Source organism: Hakea prostrata, chromosome 4 (assembly GCF_041222555.1).
Source record: "Hakea prostrata isolate BN-2017 chromosome 4, UWA_Hpros_2, whole genome shotgun sequence".
Taxonomy (NCBI): domain Eukaryota; kingdom Viridiplantae; phylum Streptophyta; class Magnoliopsida; order Proteales; family Proteaceae; genus Hakea; species Hakea prostrata.
In genome coordinates, this window is record NC_142603.1 from 42,627,596 (window position 1) to 42,653,817 (window position 26,222).

General features: G+C 41.7%; 2 protein-coding genes and 1 pseudogene across 2 annotated transcripts; 2 read left to right on the plus strand and 1 right to left on the minus strand.

Moving 5' to 3' along the window:
* The first annotated feature begins 2,607 nt into the window (after positions 1-2,607).
* LOC149018960 (uncharacterized) lies at positions 2,608-3,225 on the plus strand. Its single transcript, XM_089154029.1, has one exon. The coding sequence runs from the start codon at positions 2,608-2,610 to the stop codon at positions 3,223-3,225; it is 618 nt and encodes a 205-aa protein (XP_089010155.1).
* A 1,644-nt stretch (positions 3,226-4,869) lies between these two features.
* Positions 4,870-5,898, plus strand: LOC149018961 (uncharacterized). Its single transcript, XM_089154030.1, has one exon. It carries the CDS (start codon positions 4,870-4,872, stop codon positions 5,896-5,898), a length of 1,029 nt encoding a protein of 342 aa, XP_089010156.1.
* An 8,674-nt stretch (positions 5,899-14,572) lies between these two features.
* On the minus strand, positions 14,573-23,486 carry LOC149018962 (receptor-like kinase TMK4 pseudogene; annotated as a pseudogene).
* Positions 23,487-26,222: the final 2,736 nt, after the last annotated feature.

Genomic DNA, 26,222 nt, shown 5'->3' on the forward strand with positions numbered 1-26,222 from the left:
CGCCCATCTAATAGAAATTGGGTTTTCAATTTTTTGAAAGATAGTGTTTCTTATTTATTGAGTTTTTCTCTTTCCTGCCCCTGAAATGCCCTCTCTGTATATATGTTGATGCATCAATGATTAACAGCTCCATTAACCTAAGCTTAATCAATACGGGCACTCACTTCTCCAACTGTGTGAGTTTCAGATTCAGTCTTTGACATTCCATCTAAAAAATTTATAATATTTCTCATCATCTCTTCAATTTCTGCTCATGATGTGTCAGTAGTTTTATGCAGCACTTTGCAGCTCTCAGTGGAGAAGCTTGAAGGGTCACTGGAGATGGAGAGAGTAAGATGTTTGGATTTGAGGTTCTCCCAGTGGAAAAGATGGATAGGGTCATCGGCGATGGAAGAGTCCAGCATAGTTGGGTTAGGGTTTAGTTAAATATGAAGATAGGTTGATACGATGAAAATTGCACCAAACCTGCCAGACCAGGTTCATAGTCTTCGTCCTAGTAAGACCATGACCGGGGCCCACCAAGACCTAATGAAACAATCATAAGGGCGCCGTATTCCAGTTACTAATCCGGTATGGCCTCCCAAACTTTACGGTAGACGAAACTGACTTATAGAAGGTCTTTATCAGCAAAGCGGTGAAGGAATCATGCTGAGAATAGGTAACTAGTTATGTCCCCAAATATCTAGGGAAAAACCCTAAGATCGGACGGCCACCGAAGGAGATTGAGAATTCATTCAATTAGAGGTAAAATCTATATAAACCAAGGATGTACAACCTATCAGGTACCTGAATCATTTCCCAACTATGTATTCATTATTATTCAACTCTGCAAATAGCCAGAGCCTTTTGTGATTAGTCTAGTTACTGACTTAAGCTTTGGAGGTGGCCTCCCGACCCCACGGTCGGGCCACGTCTAACTCCTTTTTGCAAGATTACATCAAGCAGTCCGGCGGCTTAACAGAATTTGGACGCATCATCTGGCACCGTTTGTGGGAAACGCTTCGAAAAGTCATGGTGACTAGATCAGCAGCAGCAGCAGTGGCTTTGCGAGAAATTAATGCTCGTCCTCAGATAGAGGTTCCGGTCATTAGACCTGAAGGAAGCAGACTCCCGGAGGTCCAGGAAGAAGGAAGGGAAGAAAATCAAGACTCTCCCAATCCTCTCCAGGGACAAATGGAGCAGTTACAGATCCAGTTCTTGGAGATGCTAGCAAACACTCCGTTTGTTAACAAGATAGGTGGTTGCACCGCAAGCACCTGATCAAATAGAGGCGAGAGGACGTGCACAAGAGGCAGTCTTGGTTCCACCGTTGATCCAGGTACCAACACTTTCTCATCATGTAGATAGACAGCATGGTGAAGGTCAAAATTATGGCCAGAATCATCAAAAAGATCGTCAAGATCGAATCCAAGAAGTGAGAGCCGGCAAACCACCCAGAAGAGATGATCGGCATGATAGGCCGCAGGCAAGCCGAACAGGAACAGCAACAAGGCGTCAAAGGGGAGTTCGCACCCACTCACCAACCTCAAGACATTCGAGAAGAGGAAATATCCGGACGAAAGATGGACGATCATTGCATATTGGTCGAGAGCTAGTCAACATAAATCAAAGATTACGGCAAGTCTCTTGAGGAAGAAGGGCCGATGATATTTATTCGGTCATCCGAAAGACTCCTTTCACCGATGCTATCACTTTGTTCGAGTTTCCACACAATTTTAGGCTCCCAACTTTTACAGCTTTTGATGGTTTGGGAGATCCCACAGCCCATATTAGCTATTATCAACAAACAATGGCGGTGGCTGGAAACTCTGACGAGATCCTCTGCTGAGTTTTTGCTTCTTCCCTTACCGGGGTGGCATAGAAGTGGTTCTCAAACCTTCCCTCAGGAAGAATTAATGGCTTCGAGAATCTTGCTCGAAAATTTGTTGGGCGTTTCCAGAGTGGTATCCAGATTAGGAAAACGGAGGAAACACTCTTTACTATCAAGCAAGGAAGGAATGAATCAATCCTGGAATACCGAAGAGATTCAATAAAGTTACCATGGAAATAGGTAACTTGGACGATCAGGTAGTGAAAACGGCCCTTTTTACTTGGTTAACCAATCAAAAGCTATTGGATATTTACTTCAGGATATGCCAACTACTTACGCCGAATTAGTACAACAATGCCAAAAGCAAGCGGAGGTGGCCAAGATACTTGATGCCCGACAAGGAGATGGTGCGCGACAAGGAGAACCTAAAGTAGCAATAGAAGAAGCAAAAGTTCCCGAAAGAAGTCAGAAGCAAAAGCGGCCTGATCCAAATCGGGCTAGAAAGCCACGTTCGACATGGAGGAGATGATCTCCAAACCAAGACGAGTACACACCACTGAACGCTCCTCGATCGGAGATATTAATGTCGATAAAGAATCAAGATATTTTAAGATGGCCTTCCAAAATCGTGACAAAAACTGGAGAAAAGAACATGGAGAAATATTGTTGCTTTCACAAAGACTATGGGCATTACACCAACGAATGTAGGCACCTCAAGGCGGATATCGAAAGACTAATCAATCAGGGACATCTCACAAACTTTCTAAAAGTCAAGGAGGATGAAAAAAGACCGATCAATGAAAAAAGGGGTCGTTCGCCAAGCAGGGAGCGCCGAGTCGAAGAGCCAAAGTCTAAAAAAGGAAAGGAAGTGGTGGGACCTAGCAGGTCCCCAATTCTCACGATATTTGGGAGGGCCCAGACCCGAATCCTTCCGAAAGTTGAAAACAAGATCGAAATTTGTTGGATCAGGAGAAGCTCAGAAAATAAAGAAAATTGAAGAGGTGCCCATCACCTTCAGTGAAGAGGATGAGCGAGGTGTTTGCATGCCTCATGATGACGTGATCATCATCAAAGTAGAAGTCAGACGAAGAGAGGTGCATAGGGTCCTAGTTGACACAGGATCTTTGGCTGATCTCTTATCTTATGAAGCTTTTGAGAAGTTGAATCTCGAAGAAGGGCTGATGAAACCCTCCTCAACGCATCTCTATGGATTTGCTGGCTCATCTGTTGTAGGCGAAGGATCAGTCCAGTTGGATCTTTCAGTAGGAAATTTCCCAAAAGAATCGACCATTCGGGCAAATTTTTTGGTGGTCCGGGATCTTCCCGCTTACAACATGATCTTGGGAAGACCCTCGTTAAGAAAGCTGGGCACCGTGGTTTCACCAAAAGCATATGAAGATAAAGTTTCCCACTGATACTAGAATCGGGCAAGTAGTTTCAAACCTTAAACTCTCTTGGCAATGTTGTGTGGCATACCTCAAAGACAAGGAAGGACCTAAAAGAGCCACATCATTACCTATTGAGATAAGGGATGATCGGGACGAAGACACCATGCAAAGGCCCGAACCCGTGGAGAAGTTGGAATGTATATGCTTGCAGCCAGGAGATGAAGTGAAGTTTACTCATATCGGATCTGAGCAACCTGAGCCCTTCAAAGAAGAATTGACAGCTTTCCTTCGGGAAAACATAGATGTTTTTCCTTGGTTAGCCAATGACATGCTAGGAATTGATCGAGCTATAGCTGAACATCGACTATGGATCAATCCTGACTTCAAGCCTGTAATCCAGAGAAGACGAAATTCTCGATTGAAAAGCACGAAGCTATTAGAGGGGAGCTCGAAAAACTCGAAAAGTCTGGTTTTATCGAGCCCATTAAGTGTCCAACGTGGTAATGGTAAAAAAGTCCAATGGAAAATGAAGAATGTGTACTGATTACACAAACCTCAACAAACCTTGCCCGAAGGACTACTATCCCTTGCCACGGATAGATCTTTTGATTGATGCCACTGCTGGGTACAAAACTAAGTTTCATGGACGCTTATTTTGGGTATAACCAAATCCTAATGAATAAAGAAGATGAAAGACTCACGTCATTTATGACCGATGGGAGAGCTATTTCTATAAAGTCATGCCGTTCAGCTTGAAAAATGCAGGGGCAACATATCAAAGAGCTATAAACAAGATTTTTAGCAACCTAATTGACAAGAACATGGAAGCATATGTAGATGATATGTTAGTAAAAAGCCTCCTAAGGACTGGCAACATTGAGGATCTTTGGGAAGTATTTTCCATTTTAAAAAAATACAGATGAGGCTAAATCTGGAAAAGTGTGCCTTCGGGGTATCGTCAGGGAAATTCTTGGGGTTTATGGTCTCCCAGAGAGGAATCAAGGCGAACCCCGCCAAGATACAAGCACTAATTGGCATGGATCCTCCCAAGAATGTTCGGGATATACAATGCTTAACTGGGCGAATTGTTGCTTGACCCGATTCATCTCATAGTCGGGGGAAAGATGTTTGCCTTTGTTCAAAGCATTAAAGGACCTAAAGGGAAGTAAAGAGGCCCGTTGGACGGAGGAATGTCAGAAGGCATTCGATGAATTAAAAAGAAGACTCAAGTAGCCACTGCTACTTTCTCGACCCGAAAAGGGTGAAACTCTGCAAATATACCTAGCTACATCATAGTTGGCATTAAGTGCAATCCTCATTCGGGAGAAAGAAAGAAAACAATGGCCAATTTACTATGTGAGCCATGTACTCCTGGATCCCGAAACACGGTATTCAGCAATCGAAAAGCAAGCGTTGGCTCTCATGATAGCAGCCCGAAAGTTAAGACCTTATTTCCAAGCTCATCCAATTGAAGTGCTAACCAATTTCCCCTTGAAGAAGGTACTTTTAAAACCAGATTTTTCGGGAAGGATGGTAGCATGGTCAGTCGAGTTAGGAGAATTCTAGGTGGACTTCAAGCCCAGAACAGCTATAAAGGCGCAAACCTTGGCTGATTTCGTAGTAGAATCTGTAATCCCGAACGAAGGAAAAGAAGAACCTACCTTGTCCATTATGTGGCACATTTATGTCGATGATTCCAGCAATAAAGTTGGTTCGGGGGCAGGTGTTTTGTTAAAAAATCTAGGAGGATTTTTGATCCGATATGCTTTGAGATTTGGGTTCCAGGCAAGTAATAATGAAGCCGAGTATGAAGCTCTCATCACAGGGCTCAGATTAGCAAAGACTTTAGCAGTGGCTGAAGCAACAATATACAACGACTCCCAGCTCATCGTCAATCAAGTAAAGGGGGAATATGAAGTGAAAGAGCCACGCCTACAGAAATACCAAGAGCTGATCCAAATCTTAAAGAAGGATTTCAAAGATATTCAAATATGTCAAATACCTCGAAAGGAGAATTCGGTAGCAGACAAACCCTCAAGATTGGCGAACGGTAAAGAAAAAGCATTAGAACCATCCGTCTACATTGAGGAGTTAAGCTTCCCAAGCTTAAAAGTTGACATCATTTCATACATTGAAAGCAAAAGATGTTGGATGGATCCCATCATTGAATATATTCGGGATAATAAACTTCCCAAAGATCAGAGAAGAAGCCTGATCAATCAGGGTACGTGTGGCGAGATACACTATCCAACACGGAAGATTACCGGCAATCCTTTGTGGGACCCCTGCTTAGGTGTGTTGGGCCAAAAGGGGCCAAAACTGCATTGGCTGTGGTTCATGAAGGTATTTGCGGTGCACATACGGGTGGACTGTGCTCTGGCACATAAAATCCTTCGTCTCGGATTATATTGGCCCAAGCTACAAGAAGATTCTTTAAATTTCGTTCGAGCATGCAACCAGTGCCAAATACACTCGAACGTGCCCAAACAACTTGACACAATCCTTACGTCAATTTTGAACCCTATTCCTTTCGCAATGTGGGGAATTGACTTAATGGGAAAATTTCCACTAGCTATAGGACTCAAAGAGTACTTGATCGTGGCGATCGACTATTTTACAAAGTGGGTAGAAGCAACTCCATTGGCATCGATCAAAGAGAAACAAATGGAAAAATTCGTACGAGAATCGATCATCTATTGATTCGGGATTCCTAAGGTACTAGTTACCGACCATGGAACTCAGTTCGACAATCCTCAGTTCAAACTATCTGCAATACATATATGATTGATCACCGAATGTCATCAGTGGCGTATCCTCAAAGTAATGGTCAAGTAGAAGTTACAAACCGAACGTTACTAGACGGAATCAAAAATAGACTGGAGACCAACAAAGCTTTGTGGACTGAAGAACTCCAAAATGTCCTATGGGCATACCGAACAACTGTCCGAACTCCTACTAGTGAAACCCCATTCAGGCTAATTTATGGTTCGGAAGCATTAGCACCAGTAGAGGTAATGGCGGGAACTGTTCGGGAACAAGAATTTGAAGAACAGGCAAACAAAAAAGGTATGTTGGATAGTCTCGAGTTAATAGATGAAGTTCGCACTCAAGCAATAGCACAAACCCAACAATACCACCGAAGGATAGCCTCTCACTACAACGCTCGAGTCAAACACCGGCAGTTTCGTGTAGGGAATTTAGTTCTAAGAAACACTCTTGCTTCAGACCCACGTCATCAGAGAAAGCTAGACCCCACATGGGAAGGACCTTATATGGTCATTAAACAGGTAGGAGCGGGAGCTTACAAGCTAAAGGATCTGGAAACCAACAATGCTTTGGAACCGATCATGGAACGCCAAGCATCTGAAGAAATATTTCTCTTGAATCCAAGACAAAATTCCTTTTAGTTTCATCAATTTTGATCTAACAACTTAATGCAGAATATTGGTTTTTTTCATCCAAATCTTTTTGATTGGGGGCCATATATAGCGGAGTATATTTAGAATCAAAAGGCTTTGGGTAAATACCCCTGGGTAATACCGAGTGAGACCTCCGAACATCCCGAAATATTCCCCGGAACTTTCGGGTAAAGGCATCGGGTTGCACCAAATGGGTCCTTCGAAAGCCAAAAAAACAATCTCTATGGAGAATTTTTCTGGTCTAAGGCATCAGGTAAAATTGAGTGGGTCCTTTGAAAGCCTCGATGACAATTCTGAGGAATTTTCTAAGGTCAAGGGCATCGGATAAATTCCAAACAGAACCTTAAAAGCCTAGTAAGTTTTTACTATCTAAGGTAAAGGCATCGGGTAGCACCGAATGGGTCCTTCGAAAGCGAAAAAAATCCCTAAGGAGGAAAAAAATTTCTGGTCAAAGGTATCGGGTATAACCGAATAAAACCTTCAAGAATCACGAAAGTCCTAAAAAATTCTTTGGGGATCGGGTATATCGGATGTATACCGAGTATAAATTTTGAATCCTTAGAAAGAATTTCTTAGAAACTATTGTGAATCTGATGTTTCGGATTAACTGAACACTACTTACAAAAGCTTAGTGAGCGAATCAGAAACGTTTCTACTTGACCAAGCTAAATTCCCGAAAGATAAAGAAATGTGTTATAATCAAGGGTTAAACACAAGAATTTTTATTCAAAGGTTAGCAGAAGCCAAACTATACAACGTTCGGGATATACACTGCAGAAGCCAAACTATACAACATTCGGGATATACATTGCAAAAGCCAAACTATACAATGTTCGGGATACACACAGTATTACAAAGTCTTGGACAAGGAACATTTCAAATTACAAAACTACGTTCGGAAGATTATACAATATCTTGGACAAGGAACATTTCTACAAAGAAAACAAGAATTCCACCAACAACTGGGAAGAGCAGCCCGAAACCACTGTCCAGCTTTTCCAGGATCCTTATCCTTTGACTAATGAAGAGACTTCATCTTCGGTCACTGAGATAAGAAGGAAAAGAAAATTTGGCAAATAAGTTTTTAGCCCGATCCCCTCCTATTCTTTGGATCATTGTGGAAGAACGATTGACGCCCTCCGAATTGACATTTGGAGCGTCAACTTCTTCCTTGTTTTATGCAATCTCCTCTGTTATTGGAGTTGCAGGAGGTGAGTCATCAAGATATAGCGTGGTGTCCGGATTAGGAGTCGGCAGATCTTCCACATCTTCGGCCCATCCGGGAGACAGAAGTCCCAACTTTGTGAAGACTTCGGGATGACAGAGAAATTGATGAGTAGCCATGTCAAAATTTGGATTTCTCCTCAATATTGATTCGAACACCTCATTCTGACCATCCCGATAAGCATGATCATTCAAAATATCCAACAAGTCACGAAAAGGCTTACTGCCTAAGTACTTACAGATGCAAGCCCTCCGGGTTTCAGCAGGGATGCAATTAAGATTGGGAGGAACTATTTGCTTACGCAGCTCTTCCACCTTGGCTTCGGAATTATTCAGTTCCCCCAAGAGATTAATTACCCTTCGCTCAAAAACCACGGATTTGACCATTAGCAACCTCCAGGGCTTGAGAAAGATCTAAAATTTAAGTATTTCTTACCTTTATCACATCCCAAAACCTATCACGAAGGCGTGCAATCTCTTGATCCTTGGACGAAGATTCCTCCCGAAGCCTGGAGAGTTCGGAATGCATCTTCCCAATCTAGTAAGCTGCCTCCGTATGCTTGTGGAAGTTATCCACCGTACTCCTACAACAAGCAAATAATTTGCAAGATTCTAGAAAAATATACAGAAAGCAAGGAGCAATCTCAAAAAGAAACACACATCACCAACATTTTTACAAAAATGTCGTTAGGAACGGAATTCAAAGCCTTGCTCTCGGCAGACATTTGGGCAAGAGTGCTCCACTCCAAGGCCCGTCCAAAGCTACCGGTGAAAAGGTCAGAATGCCGCAGTTTCCATGGAGGCCAGTAAATCTCCTCCGTTGGAGGAGAGGGAGGTCTTGGAACTGAAGACATAGCTTTGCCTTCTCCTCTAGACTGTGTTCGTGGAATACATTTCATGGATGTGGCAGCAAAAACGCCAGAGGAATCCATCAACCAGCAAGAAGAAATTTGTGCAGAATGATTTCTAGTTCAAGAGACAGGAAAAGCTTTGCACATAAAATGAAAACACAGGGAAAGCCAAAGCGTTTAAATAAATGTGGAAGTACGAAAATGACGTCTCAAGTTTCTTTGGAAATCCAACGGCAACAATACAACGGCGGTTCAAGCTTCTAAATCGATGGTTAAAAACCAGTGACGATTGGAATACGTCAAAAAGATGAACGGTGGACATTAAGCGACTGTTCGAATTTCAAAAGTTCAAATACAACGCATCTATCCACGTGGAAGGAAAGGCACCAATTACGAAGATGGCGAACTCAAGTATGCAACCGTCAATTAGTACATTAATACCTGAATGACGTTTGCGATTCCCAACGAAGATAAATTCCAAGAAAAATTGAAGGGTCATCCGCGTCACCCGCTAGTTAACCAAACGTACAAGCCTTTCCCAAACATGCAATTCAATTACCAACACTTCAAATATTTTAAGTGAGGGGCAGTGGAAGAGCAAAGTACCACAAGTATATTCAAAAGACTTTAGTTTATGTTCGGGAGGATACAAGTATATTCAGTTAAACAAAAGCACCAAAAAACCATGGAAAAACGACAACAAGCAATAGACCAAGAAAGATTGCATCTTTAAGGTTCAAGACCTAAAGGGGGGGGGGGGATCAACCCTTAAAAAAAAAAATGCACTGATAAGAAATCTACAAATTGGCGGAAGAGTGCGGAACTTCATCATCGGCGGCTTCAAGAGTTTGTTTCTCAACATTTTCAGGGGGAACTTGGGCATTGTCTGCCATGACCTCCCCCTCAACAGGCACTTGAGGCTCATCATCCTGAAATTGCTCAATCTCGGTAGTGGAAGGTTCTGGCCGGAGGAGGATTGTTCTTTGTTGCAACCCAATCAAGGATAGGTTGTTGAAGATCTTCAAAGGTCTCCTTATAAACCAAGTCCTTATACTCTTCAATTGGGAAGGTAGGGTCGACTGTTAGGATGTTCTTTCATACCTCATTAGCACCTTCCTGAAAGGTAACCACATTGTACCGATTGAGCAATTTGCTAAACGGAACGCTATTCAAATACTTCCGGACACAGGCCCTCCAAACCGCAAGTTGCAAATCTTCGGGATCCTGGGGAAGAGTAACAGCTTCAAGCCTCTCTTCCAACTCTTTTTTCTCCCGAGAAAGAGAATCAATTTTAGCCTCAGAAATCAAGGCTTTGCCATTAAGATCTTCCAGCCGAGACTTGGTAATGATGAGCTCCCCTGTGGTAGGACAAAGACGCTCTATCTCCTCTTCCTTTTGAGAAATCTCTTTGATTTTCTCCTCAACAATAGCAATGCTACGCTTCGCTTCCGTCCAAAGGCGGCCAACTCTCAAATTTGCTTCCATCTCATCATGAAAGCATTTAGTAAGGACCCTATATCAACAAACAAGAAAACAAATCGTCAGGCGAGAGAATCAACCCCTCGGGGTAGGAAGTCAGGATGTACATGATATTGGAGTTCACAAACTCCTCATCAGGCATGTCGCTTAAAACTTTCCGATCGCACGGGGTATGGGCATTAATCGCCCAATCAACAGATGCATCGGTATCCAAAAGAACGCATCGTGGAGATTCACCTTCTAGCCAGGGACATAGATCTCCTCTTGATCAATCTTCCTCCAAGAAGCGCACACAACAGCCCCGCCCGGACAAGAGCGGCACATCACGAGTGGACCCTCAACCCCGGCTCTCCCCGGCAGCATGGCACAACAGGAGACCCTCGGGGAAACCCCTTGGGACAGCCGCACGAAGCCGGGACGGGCACCCGGAGCGCCTCAGCACGAGGAACTCCTCCTCGCAGCGGAAAACCCGTGGGCCAAGACAACACCACGGCGACGAACAGGAGGCACCGCAGACAACAAAGACCGCACAAGGACGAAAAGGCGACAAAGGAAGAGAGCAAAGGGGCGCCACCAAGCCAAACCCCGGGCAAGGACACCAACCCAGGCAGACAGGATAGAAGCCAAGGAAGGCTGATAGCCCGAACGCCCAAACCCAACGGAAGGGCACCAAACGGGACTGGAAGGAACCCTAAGGTCCAGCATTGGGAATCCGGGATTGGATCGGGAACTTCAAGACAAATTTCTTTGCCACCCCTATTGTTGGAGGGACAAGTACTGCGGTTCCCCTCCCATTCGATCAACCTTTGGCGCTTGAAAATACACCCATCCAGGTGGGTTTGACTTGTTTAGGACACGAAAATGGTGAAAAACGCCCAAGGAAGGGGTCAGCCCGAGATCATGGCAGAGCCCCAGATAACCGATGATGAGTCTCCAACTATTAGGGAGAAGCATCCCGGGCAGATTTCCCCAATGGGTAAGGATTTCGGCAATAATAGGGGAGTAAAACGGGATCCGAACCCCACCCTTGAAAGAATCATCATGAAGAGAAAACTCTCAAGGAGGGTTAGAGTCAACCCTCTCATTATCGTTTGGGACGCAAAGATAATAGGAAACAGGAATCGAATAATCAGAGTAGAGCTTGGTAATATATGCCGGACAAATTCAAGACTCAATATTCGAGGGCAAAGTATAAGGACGCTTGGACGGCCGGGAACTCCTAGCCGTAGGCTTCTTAGTAGCCTTCCTCCTCACCGAGGAAATTCCTCGAGTTAATGGGGCAATTACTAGGAGGATCCCTAGGGGTGACAGGGATAGATTGAATCCAGTCATCAGACACTCTATAGTCCCGATCACCAGAAAGTTCAACAAAAATTGAGGGAGATCGTTGTTCAGCGGAATCTCTTCCCGAAAACATACGAGAGACAGAGTCATCGTTCGAAGTTTCACCACTACCCATATTGAAAAGAAAAATAAGGAACAAGGAGAAGTTGGCAAGAAGAAAAACTTACTTGTGATCCCAAGAAAGCTAGAGAAATAAAGCTTGGATTACAGTTTGGAGTTGGAAAGACGCCAGGCGAAAGCTCTGTTGAAGAAGCGCGAGGAAATGAAAAGATGAAATGAAGAAGAGAGAATCTTTTATAGATTCAAAATACAATAGAATTAACAAGGATAAATTCTATTGGCGAATAGGAACACACACCGATCCAAAGGGAGAACATCTAACGTCCCATATTGTAAAACATCGACGGTTTACAGCTCTTGATGGTTCACAACCTTCGCCATGATGATAAAAATTCGGGACATGACGGTTTGAACAGCAGGAGATAATGCACATGCTTCATCAATCAACACGTAGCTTGCAATGCACAGGCAACGAGGTGTCGAAACCTTTCGACTGCACCTCGCTGGAAAAAGATGTCAGTGGCATTAAATGCAAAGATATTTTGGTCATGACCGGATATCCCATACTCACTCACATTCGGTAAACAACCCGATCCAGACCAAGCATTCCACAAATGATACGATGAAAATTGCACTGAACCCGCTAGACCGGGTTCACAGTCTTCGTCCTAGTCAGACCATGACCGGATCCCACCAAGACCTAATGAAACAATCATAAGGGCGTTGTATTCTAGTTACTAATCCGGTATGGCCTCCCGAACTTTGCGGTAGATGAAACTGACTTATAGAAGTTCTCTATTAGCAAAGTAGTGAAGGAATCATGCTGAGAATAGGTAACTAATTACGTCCCCGAATATCTAGAGAAAAAGCCTAAGATCGGACGGCCACCGAAGGAGATCGAGAATTCATTCAACGGTCGAAGATTAGAGGTAAAATCTATATAAACCAAGGATGTACAACCTATCAGGTACCTGAATCGTTTCCCAACTACGTATTCATTATTATTCAGCTCTGCAAATAGCCAAAGCCTTTTGTGATCAGTCCAGTTACTGACTTAAGCTTCGGAGGTGGCCTCCCGACCCCCGGTCGGGCCACGTCTAACTCCTTTTTGCAGGATTACATCAAGCATTCCAACGGCTTAACAGAATTTGGACGCATCATAGGTGAACTAGGGTTTAATTGAATTTGAATTGTATTTTTTGGATCATCTCAAAAAAATTATTTGTAAATATACTTCAAATCAGCGTGTGTAGTTATGAATTGAGAATTTTTCTTAGTTTTTATTGTTTTTTAAAGCTGGTAGCTTTCTTACCAAAAAAAAAAAAATGATACATTTATGTAGAAAAAAAAAAAAGAAAGAAATAAAAAACTGATAACTTTGTATAAACTGATAGGAGTTTTGACTATTTCATATACGGGAGGTGTTGGTTATTGCCGAGCAACCCGTTTCATGCTAAAAATCTTACATTTCAAGATTACGGAAAGTAGGGTTCTCGGCATTGGTTTTCAGCATAGAACTTAGAACAAGTGATTAGGAGACATTTCAGGTTGGTGCAGATAAACAGGTGGTGGTGGTGGCAGCAAAACCAGTGCTGTTGGAGCCTAAGAGGGAGACTGCGAGACAAGACAACAGGTGGTTGGTAATGATGAGATATGTTAATGGAATGGCTGTGTGCAACGATCCAACCCTGGTTCTAACTTCTAAGTTTGGTTCTTTTCATTTAAGTGGATGAAACCTAACATGTTTCTTTGAGAGAACAAGATTGACGTTTGCCACCCAGTGCAATCCCAACACTAGACAGTACAAGCAACACTAGCTAGGATGTAGCATACTAGCACAATCTTGCTGATAGTGGATCCGGATCCTTTGGAACCGCCCTTAGTTTGCCAGCCGGTCCTGTATCGATCCACTTCAGCATAGGACCTTGCTTCAGTTCTGCGCATTTAATGCGCAGGACGGTCAAGCAAAACATTCTCGGCCACCGAATTTCTATCTCGGCCATTGATATTCATCGGTCATGATGTACCCTACACTGCATCTCTCTCTCTCTCATCCTATGCGCCCTCCCCTCTGTGAACTATCCCTGACACTGCAACTCCCACGTCCTTACATTGGTTGCCTTAGACAGTCATGATGTTACCCTACACTGTGAAAGACAAGATGAAAACAGCCCCAGTTTGTTTTTCCTGGCCTTCAAACCATAAAACCATTCCAGAAGCTCATCAAATCTGACTAGTGAATCACCTCGTATAATCTCCATGGGAGAATTCTTCCACTTATCTGTAACCTCAAACGGTTCTTGACAACCCAAACAGAGGTAGCCACCTCGTGTATGTACACACCTCAACCATGAACGTGGACCTTGGAACACAAGAGTCCAGTTTGAAGAAAATTTCAGCTTTTATTTCCCTAAACAATCGACAAAGAAAGAAGAATTCAATTCCACCCATTCTAGTTCTAATTTTCTAACCTACCAACTGTAAGAAGAGAAAATCCCATGACTATATTTTATTTTTAGCTTCAAAATTACATAGAAGAGATGGGAAAAAAACAAATAAGTACAGATTACACTATAAAATCCAAACCAATATCAAAAAGAAAAACTTGTAATTAGCAATAAATTTTAACTCAGAGTTTGGAGAATTAGTACATAAAAAATTGTCATACAATTTTCTTTTCCCTTCATTGGGCAGTTCAGTCAGTCTACTATTAAAACTGCTACATTGCTACTACTGTTTCTGGGTTTCATTTGATACCCGACCCCACAAAATCAATCTGTACTTTACATCAAAGAATAGAAAGAAAGCAACATGTAGCTTTTGTGCCATATGATTGACTACTACAAAGATGTTGAGAAGAACCCACATCATGGCTATACAAAGGTTAAACAACAGTGATAAATGGAAAACTGTTGTATTCCTTGATAAACCATCAGACTAAACAGTGTGGAAGCTCGTCTTCTCTTTGCCACCTTAGCATTTGAGCCTTACTCTGTATCAACGGGCATCCGGTGAATTGAATGTTTTCTCAATATATTGAGATTTTGAGGTGTTGCTACTTTGAGTATCCCCACGATTCGTACTACTGTTATAGAAGGAATCATCAACTGCATTGGTGGTGCCTTCAGCTTGCCATCTCTCTAGGGCTTCAGGTAGGCTTAAGTGGAGATCGATACCGAAACTATCATCATCATCTTGGGAACTAGGTTTCCACTGTTCTACAAGAGAAGCTAAGGTATTAACTGCATGGCCCATATCTGGCCTTTGATAAGGCTCCCGAGCTGTACAATGACCTGCAAGCTCTGCCACCTTACAAATGCTCCCAAAGGTATCATCATCAGGATTGAGGACAGGGTCAATAGCTTTTCCAATGTTTTCCTTGTTGATTAGAATCCTACGAAACCATGTTACAAGATGTGAATTCTCTTCCGGCAAAGTTTCATCCAGTGATTTTCTACCCGTGATCATCTCCATTAAAACCACACCGTATGCATAAACATCAACTTTCGTGGTAACCTTTCCAGTTGCTGAAAGAAAAAAAATAATAGTTGTAGTAAATTTATTATTTCACAGCCGCAGAACTAAGAATACATCCACCGGTTAAAAGCAGAAGCAGAAACAGGAATGTAACAACTTTAATCATAGAGCACCCAAATAGATCAGAGAAAATAAATGAGAATATCAGGGGGAACCTTGCTTGAGATATTACTGATTTAGTTTATACATTGTTAGCATTTCTATGGCGGAATCATCTTTTTTTTTCCTTCTTTGTGTGATAGGTTTAATTTGGAAACTTAACTGGCTGTAGATCATTGCATTTCTTTGCTAATTTAGCAAAGGAAATAATACAGGAAAGTGAAAGAAAAAAAAAACTGATTGCCACATTATGTCCATAACTGGTTGATGCATGTCATTTATCAGTAGAAGGAAGCTAGATGACAGAAAAGTAACTTATCAAATTCTGTTTATCTTAGTTAAGTATCTTCAGGTTACCACTTGATACCATGTGGGTACATAACCTGCATGTACGTGGGGGTACATGTGTGTCATGTACACTTTATAGCTTGTATATAGTTAAGGATCCTTTTATTTGTTTCTATTTTCTGTTAAGGGAACTCCTACTTCCATTACTGTAATTGCTGCTTTATAAATATGAACTGAGGGGGAGAGCTTGCTATTGAGCTGTGCTTCTCTTGCAGCCTCTCCTCCTCTCTTCTCCTCTTTGGTTTATTTACTGTTCATTGTTACATAGTATCAGAGCTCTAAGCAGACCAGATATTGATCTCTTTTACTAAGCAGCTTTGAGAATCAGACTGAAGTTGATTCTACTTCAGCCAGTTCTGGGCTGTCTGGTTGCTACTTTATTCCTAGTTATTTGCCTTAAAATCATGAATTAGGATCTGTTCTTCAACCAGTTAATTAAAGCTTTCAAGAATACACATTTTAAGAAGTTTGAGAATGTTTGACCAGCCTATAGTTTCTGCTTCTGGGTTTTGTTCTCCCAGTTTCTGAAGATAAGGTAGATGCTGATTATATGCTTTTTACCAACCTGCTGCTGGTAAGCGTGTCTTTTATCTGTTTTTTTCCCTTGCTGCTTTGAGGTCTTACCTCCCCCTAACCAAAACTTTGTATCAGTGCGATTTTATCCCCCCCCCCCCCCCTCTTTGTGGTTGTGCTTTCTGGAGAAGTGCTCCAACTGCTTCTGCAAGTACTCTGTTTGGAGTGTTTTGTTTAGTATCTCCTCTAGATCAGTCATTCTAACCTTTACTAGCATCATTGATGACTGATTCTAAGGCTTCTAGTGATACATTATGTATTTAAATTACCATTCTTAAGTGGTTTATCGAACTGCCTAAGAAAAAGCTGTCCAAGCCTACATTCATGCCATGGGGATAATTCAATACCTCATTGAGGATCCTCCTATCACTGACCTTAAGGGTACCACATTGCTTTTCATGATAATTGGATGCATGAAATTCAACAATTAAAATTTGTTCATGGAATAGAATTGAACCTTCTACTGCTACTAACGTGACTTTTCACACTTCTGATAAGGTCTTGTGGAAATATGTCAGAGCTACTCCCAAGCAAAAAAAATTCCCCTAAAGATGAACTATATGAAAATTATTCCAACTGTCGCAAGGAGACAAGTCTCCAAATGACTACCACAGTGACAAGAGATAAAGAACTTCAAATCTATCAACCATTGACTATTGAGTTTTCACTTCTCACAAGGTGACAAGTCTTCTACCTCTTTACTTAAAAGAGACATCTTGAAGAACTTCAAATATATGAACATTTGAATATTAAGTAAAAAACCACTAAAATGGCAAGAATCTGAGTTTCATATTTTGAAACTTATGGCTAGCCTTTACCCAGAAAATTAGGCTGATAAAGGGCCATTCATCACCGAAGACAGTGCCTTCCAATGAGGTCTTCTCCCATTTGCATTGGCTGGTTATGCGTCCCAAGCTTCCATCTTATGTTTCTACTAAGGGTAACTCTACCTTTATTGCTGGTCATGGCTGGGATTTTAGTAGAGGCCGTGGTCGGTATCATGCTCAGGTTGATGGTTCTAATGGCTGGGAATCTGGTGAACAGCACTTTGATAAATCATCTCACCTTTACATTATTATGTGAAACCAAGTCATAACATTGAAATATGTTGGGCAAAACATATGAAGCTTCACTGGCCTAATGAATAGACAATACAACTGCCACTGTACTCATATCGTCACCAGCAGATCCACTTTTGCATTTGCATCTAGAGCTTCTTCCATGGGTTTTTCATGTGAAGGAGTGCTGTACTTTCTTGGAGTCAAAGTTTCACAATAAGAAAGGAATCAATTTATCTCAAAGGAAATATGGTCTTGGTCTCTTGTCTAGTACAGGTCATATATAGCCATACCAGTTGACACCAAGATGGTCCACATCAAAAGTTTGGCTCTACTAATGGTAAATACTTTGAGGACCAACATGCATACAAATGCCTAGTGGAAAATTTTATTTATCTCACAGTCACTAGGTTAGATAATCCCTTTGTTATTGGTATTGTTTGTCAATTGTTCATTCTACCAAGAAAATACTGGAGCTGTATGACTTATTATCAGACATTCAAGGCAAGCTGCGAGCAAAGGGCTTGTTTATTGTCATCACCTAAGTATTGACTGAGGTGATTATTCTGATACAAATTGAGAAAGTACCATGATAGATATTCAACTATGGTTACCATACCTCTATGGGAAGTATTCTAGTAACTTGCAGAGCAAAAAACCAAAACTATTACTGGATCAAGTGCCAAAGTAGAATATTGGGCAATGGTATGATCTGTTGTTGAGTTAAATGTGGTTGAAGTATATTCTTCATAAGCTCGTATTTCCTATTTCTCAGCCTATACAGACATTTTGTGATAACCAAACAACCATCTACATTGCAAGCAATCCGGTAATCAATTATGGTACTAAGCATATTGAAGTTGACTACCGTTTTGTCGAGGATGTTGTTCTAAACAAGTTAATTGTCACTCCCTTCATTCCCTATGGAGATCAGCTTGGAAACTTTTTTCTTTTTTAATTATTGAGGTGAATAAATGAATTCATTAATCAAAGAGGAGAAAATGGGGCGGCAGAGAAAACTGAAAAAAACCAGGCCAAAGCCCTAACAAAACCTAATAGAAGCTCAACAAAGCAACACAAATAGCAAGGGGCATAGCCTAACAAGAAAAAAGGGCTTAAATTTTTTTTTCTTCTTCTTTTTCTTTTCCTTCCTAGAAGGCAAGGCTGGAAATCAACAATAAAGTTTTCATCGAAACGATGGCGGCCTCTAGTGGAGCAACCACTGCTTCTGCAGCTATGAAGGGGAGAGGAAGGGGTCTTTGAGTTTGAAGACCCTCCCTACATAGGAACACAAGGAGCTATAGAAGAAGACAAGTTTCCCATCATGTGGGCCAAAGGCTCACAAGCAGGGGAGGGAGGGGGGGCAGCTCGCTGGTAGAGGGGGGGAAGGGAGGTCAGGAGGGTTGGGCTGAAAGGCGAACCAAAAGGGGGGAGTGGGCTAATGAGGGGGAGAAAGGGGGGTTAGATGGGCTGGGGATGGGAGAGGAGAGGGGGTTAGAAGGGGAGGGGAGATGGCTCAAGGGAAGGAAGAAGATGTGGGCTGGGGGAAGAAGGACTAGGGGAGAGAGTGGACCACAGGTCACGAGGGAAAGAAGTGGGGGAGGGGGCCTGCATGGGAGGCTGAAGAGGGAAAACAGGGATAAAATAAGAAAAGGGATTTCTAGAAAGGGGATAAGAGAGAAGGGGAAGGGGAAGGGGGCAGCGGCCTTACATAAAATCGGGAGAGAGAAGGAGAAGGTTGGAGGGTGAAGAGAAGGGGAAGGAGTGACCAGATCGAGGGCTGATCCAAGAGGGAGAGGTGGGCAAAAGGGACAAAACGAGGGGACCAAGCAAGAAGGGGCAGGCAGGTCTATAGGCAAGAGGCTAAGGAAGGAACTGTAGGCGGGTCAGCTTGCAAAAGCTAAATAGGGAACAGCAATGGCAGGGTCAAGGTTGCAAGCAACTAAGGAACTAGCTAAGACAGAAGGGTAGGTGAAAAAGTAAGGTTGTGTTAGCATAAAGGAGGGCGACTTGCTCACTAGGGGAGCGAATCAGTTGGGATTGCCAAAAGAGGTAGGAATAGCCATTTTACAAGGGGTTGGGAGGGTGGGGAGGCTGATGGCGGCAGAGGACAAGTGTAGGGGAGGAGGGGTTGGGCAGAGGGTGGCTAACCATGGGGCACATAGAGGGGACCGGAGAACGAACAAGGGCAAAGCAATTTGGATGGCTGAAGACAAAGCAATGAAGGCAAAGAGGGGGATCATTTTCAAAGAGAAGAGGTTGGAAAAATTTAAAGCCTGATTCATCCCTGACCATAATAGAGGCTGAAAAAGGGGAAGAGGCTGAGACTTTAACTCAGATTCTGGCGAATGTCAACCGTTCTTGGTTGAAGGTGGTAGTAGCCACTGACGAGGGGTTAGGAGGGAGGGGCCATTGCTAGGAGGCAGAGGACAGGTGTAAGGGATGAGGGATTAGGCGGAGGGTGGCTAACCATAAGATAGAGAGGGGGGATTGAAGAAGGAATAGGGGCAGAGCTATTTGGATGGCCAAAGATAGAGCAGCGAAGGCAAAGAGGAGAAACATTTTCAAGGAGGAGGGGTTGGAAAAATTTAAAGTCTAATTCATCCCTAACCAGAATAGAGGCTAGGAGAGGCGAAGAGGCTGAGATCTCAATGTAGATTTTGGCGAATGTCAACCAGGCTTGGTTGTATGTGGTAGCATCCATTCAAAGGGGTTTATCTATAAGAGAGGCAATACGGCAAAGGCATTTTGTGTCCTAAAAATGCAGAGGAAGGTCAAGGAGAGTAACCCAGAGGGGGATGGCATGGAAGTCCATTTTCTCCAACTTCTTATCAGCCCATTGCCGGAGGTAGATCCTCTTTGTTGTATACTTGCCAAAGAGAACCTTCCATCCTGAGTCTTTGCTTCCTAGTTCAAGAAACAAAAGGCGAAAACACCACTTTTAAGCAAATAGGGGATTGGAGAGAACCTTAAGCATTCCATTGTTTGCAGAGAGATGCTTGGACGACTTTGAAAGGAGTATGAGGAGTGAAAAAGTTGTCGACAAGGCATGACTTCCTCTTAGCAAGACCAAGGGCTAAGAAAGAGTTGTGGCAAAGGCCAAACAAGGTGGGGCCTTCCGAAGAAGGCTAGATGGAATGAAGAGAAATGTTAGGGTTAGAGTGTAAATGGGTGGGAGAGAAGATGCAAGACCAAGAAGAAGGGTCAAAAGGGGAGAGGGGTTCTCCGAGGGAGAGTGGAAGGGAGGAAAGGGGTGGGTTAGTCATACCTCTCTTTTCTCTCAACAAAATCCTTTACTGTCCCAAACTCTTGTTAGGACTTGGATGTCAAAATGGGTGTTTCAAGCTGTGCATTGGTGATTTCTTGCTCCAGCTTGAGTGGGTATGGCTGCAATAAGTATTTCTAGATTACAAATTTCTACTATGAGGTGCATGTGTACCCTTCATTCCTTGTCCCTGGTTAAGGATCTCATCTTAGCATAGAGAGTGATTTCCCTTTATTTCTTTCAATCTTTTTTGCTACTATTTGTTTCTATTTTAGTTATGGAGACTCCTGTATCCATTATTATAACTGATGATTCATAGATATGAAACTAAGGGGCAAAGCCTACTTTCATTCAGTGTTTGTCTTGCAACCCTCTCTCTTCTTCTTTTCTTTGGTTTATTTACTACTAATAGTTACAATCTTAGTCAATATGAGATAAACTGGAAAGATAAATGAAACCAATACCAAGTCATATTCCATATTTGTTTAGATAAAAGAAAGCAATAAATCTGTGCCTATTAATAACTCTGGTAGCATGTGATGAATGTGAGACACATAGACTTCTTTTATTAGAAGAGAAACTCATTACAATTAGAGGAATTGCTATTTCTAGGACTTGGCTTTAGTTCTGTTCAAGGTTATTTCAACTACCAAATAATAGCTGAAGTAACTAAAATACATAAACTCAATAAATAAATCAATATCAAAGCAAAAAAAGGAATACGGTACAGTCTATACATACCAGCATATTCAGGTGCAAGATACCCAAATGTTCCTGCCAATCGAGTCTCAAGTGAGTACTTTCCGTCAAGGGCATTCTTAACTAAACCAAAATCAGCAACCTTAGCTCTCTTGTCGTCCCCAAGAAGTATATTCGAGGGTTTTAAATCTCTGTGGATGAAAGTTTGTTGTGCTAAGCCATGAAGATACTCTACCCCTCTGGCTACATCGAGGGCAATTGTAAACCTCTGCTTCCATGAGAGCGGTGAATGACCATTTTCATCAGGGTTAAAGAGATGCTGCCCCAAATTCCCCTGTGACATATACTCATAAATCAAAAGACGCTCATTGCCATTGATGCAGAAACCCAGAAGTCCGACTAGATGCCTATGTTTAACCTTTGTAAGGACTGAAATCTCTGCCTGAAATTCATTCAAACCCTTTGAACCCATTGCAACAGATTCCATCCGCTTCACTGCAATATTTGTCCCATCATGGAGAACACCTCTGTAGACAACTCCAAATCCTCCTCTGCCCAATATGTTACCTTCATTGAAGTTGTCTGTCACCTCTCTAAGGACTTGGATTGAAATAGCAACATTTCCACCATCAGAGACCTGGACGTCACTGATTTCATCACTGCTTGGACTCTGTAATTCATTTCCAAACCCATTTGTGGTGCCCATTACTCCATTCTTCCCTACTTCTTTGTCACTCTGAGGGAGTGGAACCAATCCAATTTTTTGTTTGCGTTTCTTAGCATAACATCTGTAGACTACAAAAATTACTAGAGCCATTAAAATCACTGCAGCAGCCACTACACCAGCTACCAAGCCAGGTGAAACCTTAGAGCTCTTTGTCCCTGGGATCGTTGAGCTGTCACTTGCTGTTCCTGTTGGTGAATCTTGACTTGGACTGGCTTCTGGGCTTCCTTTTGGTGCACTCCCATTCCCATCGGAAGATGTTGAATTGCTCACTGTATTAATAAACTTGTTACCTGCCAATTTCAAAACTGTACCAAGAGGAAATACTGGAACTTTTCCGGAAAGGTCGTTGTTTGAAACATCAAGGACTCGGAGCTGAGTCAAGTTGGTCAAGACAACTGGTATTGAGCCACTGAGATTATTATCATTCAACAACAAACTCTTCAATGATGTAAGGTTAGAAAAAGCAGGTGAGATCGATCCTGTGAAATTCTGTTTCCCAAAGTTAACTACCATTACATTCTTCTGCTGTGCATCACAAGTAATAAAAGTCCAACTTTGGCATGGATCATTCCCTACCCAAGAAATAGCTAAGTCCATAGGGTAACCAATGGCTCCTGCAACAGCAAGCAATGCTGTCACCTGTGGAGAACAAGGACCCGGCTTTGAATTGCAGAAATTGTTGGTTTTGCCAAGATTAACTTTAACTCCACTTTTAAAAGGAGGGTAAGGACCTTGGAACTTATTATTATCCAAGGATAAATTGGCCAACTGAGGCAATGATATTAACGAAGAGGGTAGAACCCCAGTGAATTGATTGTCACGAACCTGAAGATCAACCAAAGAGGTGCAGTTGGAAAGATCCGGAATGGAACCCGTAAATGAATTTACATGGAGCCATGCCTGGGTGAGCTGTGTCATTGCTCCTATTACATCAATTGTCCCAGACATACCCAGAAGCTGATTATTGATCCAGAGGTTCTGAATTGCACTTCCTGCAAAGGATTTGGGTAAAGAACCTGTGAAATTGTTGTAGGAAAGCCGCAGGGATTGCAAATTCGGGAAAGAACCAAAAATATCTGGAAGGGTGCCTGCTGCATTAGCCTTGCTCGCAATAAAATTGGCTAAAGTGGAAGAATCTGGCAGATCAGTGGGGATGTTCCAAGGTTCCAAATTGACATTCTGCGCAATAGTCATGTTATTCAAACTGGTGAGTCCAGTGAAGAACGTGCGAGGAATTGACGTGAATTCATTGTTATCTAAGTAAACCTCTTCGAGATTGGTGAGGTTTGCAAGGGTGGGCAATGCGCCAGAAATTCTGTTGTCCTGGAAAGCGAGGGTTTGAAGCTCAGAGAGTTGATTGAGATTTGAAGGAAGGGTACCTGAGATACCTTTGTTAGCTAGGCTAATGATGGTGACCCTATTGGACTTATCGCATCTAATGCCCGTCCATGAACAGAAATCCTCACCTTTCCAATCTGAAGGGATTGACTTGAGAGAGGTTGCGAGCTTTTTCATCACTGCACCATCATCTGCAACGGTTTTTTGATAGAACAGAAAAATGAATATCAAAACAGAAGGCGAGAAAGAGATCTTGCATTCTGGCATTTTGGGTCTCTTTGGGAGTCTCCCTCCGAGGAGAGGATGGAGGAGAGACTCTAAGGAAATTCAAAGAAACGAATGGTAGAAAAACCAGAGAAAGAGCATTCTGCTCGTTTTAGGTGGAAAGAGGAGAAGAGGAGACTAGTTCTAGCGATCCGCGTGGGTTGTTCAGCTTTGTTGAATGTCTGAATTTGACAATTGTTTTCATCGCAATGGCGCTCATTTTGTAACTGTAAACCAGCCGTTACTTTTTAGTTTGAAAGAAACCATTTTTCAATTTTTTTTGTTTTTGCCACAAAGCCTACCCTTCTTGTGTTGGAGTTCCACAGTCAAGACATGAGATTAATGATACATTTTTTTTTCTTCCGGTAAGAGATTAACGATACATTTACACCTTACATAAGGTTCTCGTCTTGTTCTCTTTTTATTATTTGAAAATAAATAAATAAATAAATTAATAATAATAATAATAATAATAATAATAATAATAATAATACTAAAATGACCCTATTCTTTATGAAATTACTATTGCCCCCTTAGTTCTAAGGGTGTTAAGGCGAACTCTTGTGATTTTTATTTTTTTCTTCCAATTTTCTTCTCACTTATAAGGAGATTTAGCAATGGTTAGGCAATAGAGGGATGTTTGTATATAACAAATCTAGGAGATGTATATGCAAACATAGAGGGTGTATATGTAAAATTATTATTATTAGAGGTAAATGTCCATCAAATCAATATAGGTTTCATAAATCTCCATAGGGTTTTAGTATGTTTTGTATGATACATTTTCAATAATCTTAATAAATAGATTTTCATATACATTTTCATTTACATTTTCATTCGCATTCCCCATGATTTAGAGAAGACTTATTAGTCCACAAATTGATATACCATATGTAAAACCACTGCAATTAGGGCATGTATAGCAGGCATATCATTTTGAATTAATTGCATTTACATATGTACATGAAATAATATTGTGAATATATTGTGGACCTATGTGCATGTGTATGATGATGATACTCATACGTACCCAGTCATGATGGAGTGAGGGATGCCATAGATGTGTGATAGTCTACTTTGGTGGAAGTCTACAGTGGATATTGTGAGCATGAAAAGTACAATTGGCATTCTTGATCTCATCACTACCCTAATGATGATGGGCATGAGATGAAAGTATGATGAATTGATTATATTAAAATATAATAAATTGGCAGCATGTTTACTCAAATTTTGTATTGCATATGAGTTCAGCTACAAAGAACATACCTTGGATCCTGCATGACCATCATGTCTAAAATGCATGCCTAGGTGCATACCCTAGTGCCACTCTCCATGCCAGCAAAGGGTTAGGTGTTGGCCATCCGATGGTAGTGTCCATGTGGGGTATGGGTGAAATTCGAGTAGCCAATGAGCTTGTGTACCACATGGCTACCCAAGGAGAAAAGGAGTCCGATAGAATGCTTATGCATGTGATTGTTCCCTTTTAGGATTGTGTGATTATGATGGACGATGAGAGGCATTTGATGATATTGGGGGTATTATCTAGAGTAATCAAGAAATACCCCATAATGAATAATATTACACTACGATAAGAGTAGCACTTAGGCGTTTACTTGTTAAAGCATATATTTGTGCATCATGTCATCATGATATATTGCGTTTGCATATTAAATATTCACCTCATTCAGCTCTATTGAGCTCACTCTTTTATTTTTGTATGCTACAAAGATTGAGTAGCTAGGCTGAAATCTATTAGTCTAATGTATTTGTGTATCACAATGCTACCCAAGGTGAAAGTGAGTAGCATAGAGGTGAAATTCAAGTAACTCAATAGTTTGATGAAACTCTTATGTACGTGATTGTTTCCTTTTAGGATTGTGTGATAATGATAGGCGATGGTAGGCCTTTGATGATAATGGAGGAGTTGTGAGGAGTAATTAAGAATACCCCATGATGAAGAATATTACATTGTGATTGGAGTAGTACTTACCCCTCATGGACATAGACATTTGTTCGTTAAAGCATATGCTTGTTCATCATGTCATCATGATAAATTGTTGTGTTTACGCATTAAATATTCCCTCATTGAGCTCTATTGAGCTCACTCTTTTATTCTATATACTATTTAGATCCTCTCATATCTGAAGATGTCAATTGTTTTATGCCTACCGGCACATGTTTCGAATAGTGCATATTGGTGGAATTACACTCCTCCTAATCATTGACATGATTGTACATGTGACTTTTGCCCCTATAGCAGGCCCAAGTAGATCATATGGGGTATATGGAGGTATACTAGAGTTTGGTACAGCTAACATCATCATGATTAAAGGATTTGTTTGACCGTGCATATAGAGGGACTTTGATGTGGGAGGTTGTGTTATTTCTTTTTTGTTGTTTGTTCATTTGTTTAGGGATGGCATTAGATACATCTTTTGGTGATGCATCCCAACCTTTGAAGTTGTGTATATATTTTGAACAACTGAGTTTTGATAGAAATAAAATAATATGAGTTTTTCTTTTTGCCCTTAATGAATTGTTATTATTATTGGTCTAACCGTTGGTTTGTTTTAATTGATTCTTGTAATGAGCGAGATCATACAACAATTTTATCCTATATTTTATTGGGAGCATAACGGTAAGTGTTCCTAGTGTTGCATTCCTATTTAGCAAGATCTGATGTGACAAGAATTGTGATAACCCTCATTATCGTAACCTGGAACTTAAATTGCATGTCTA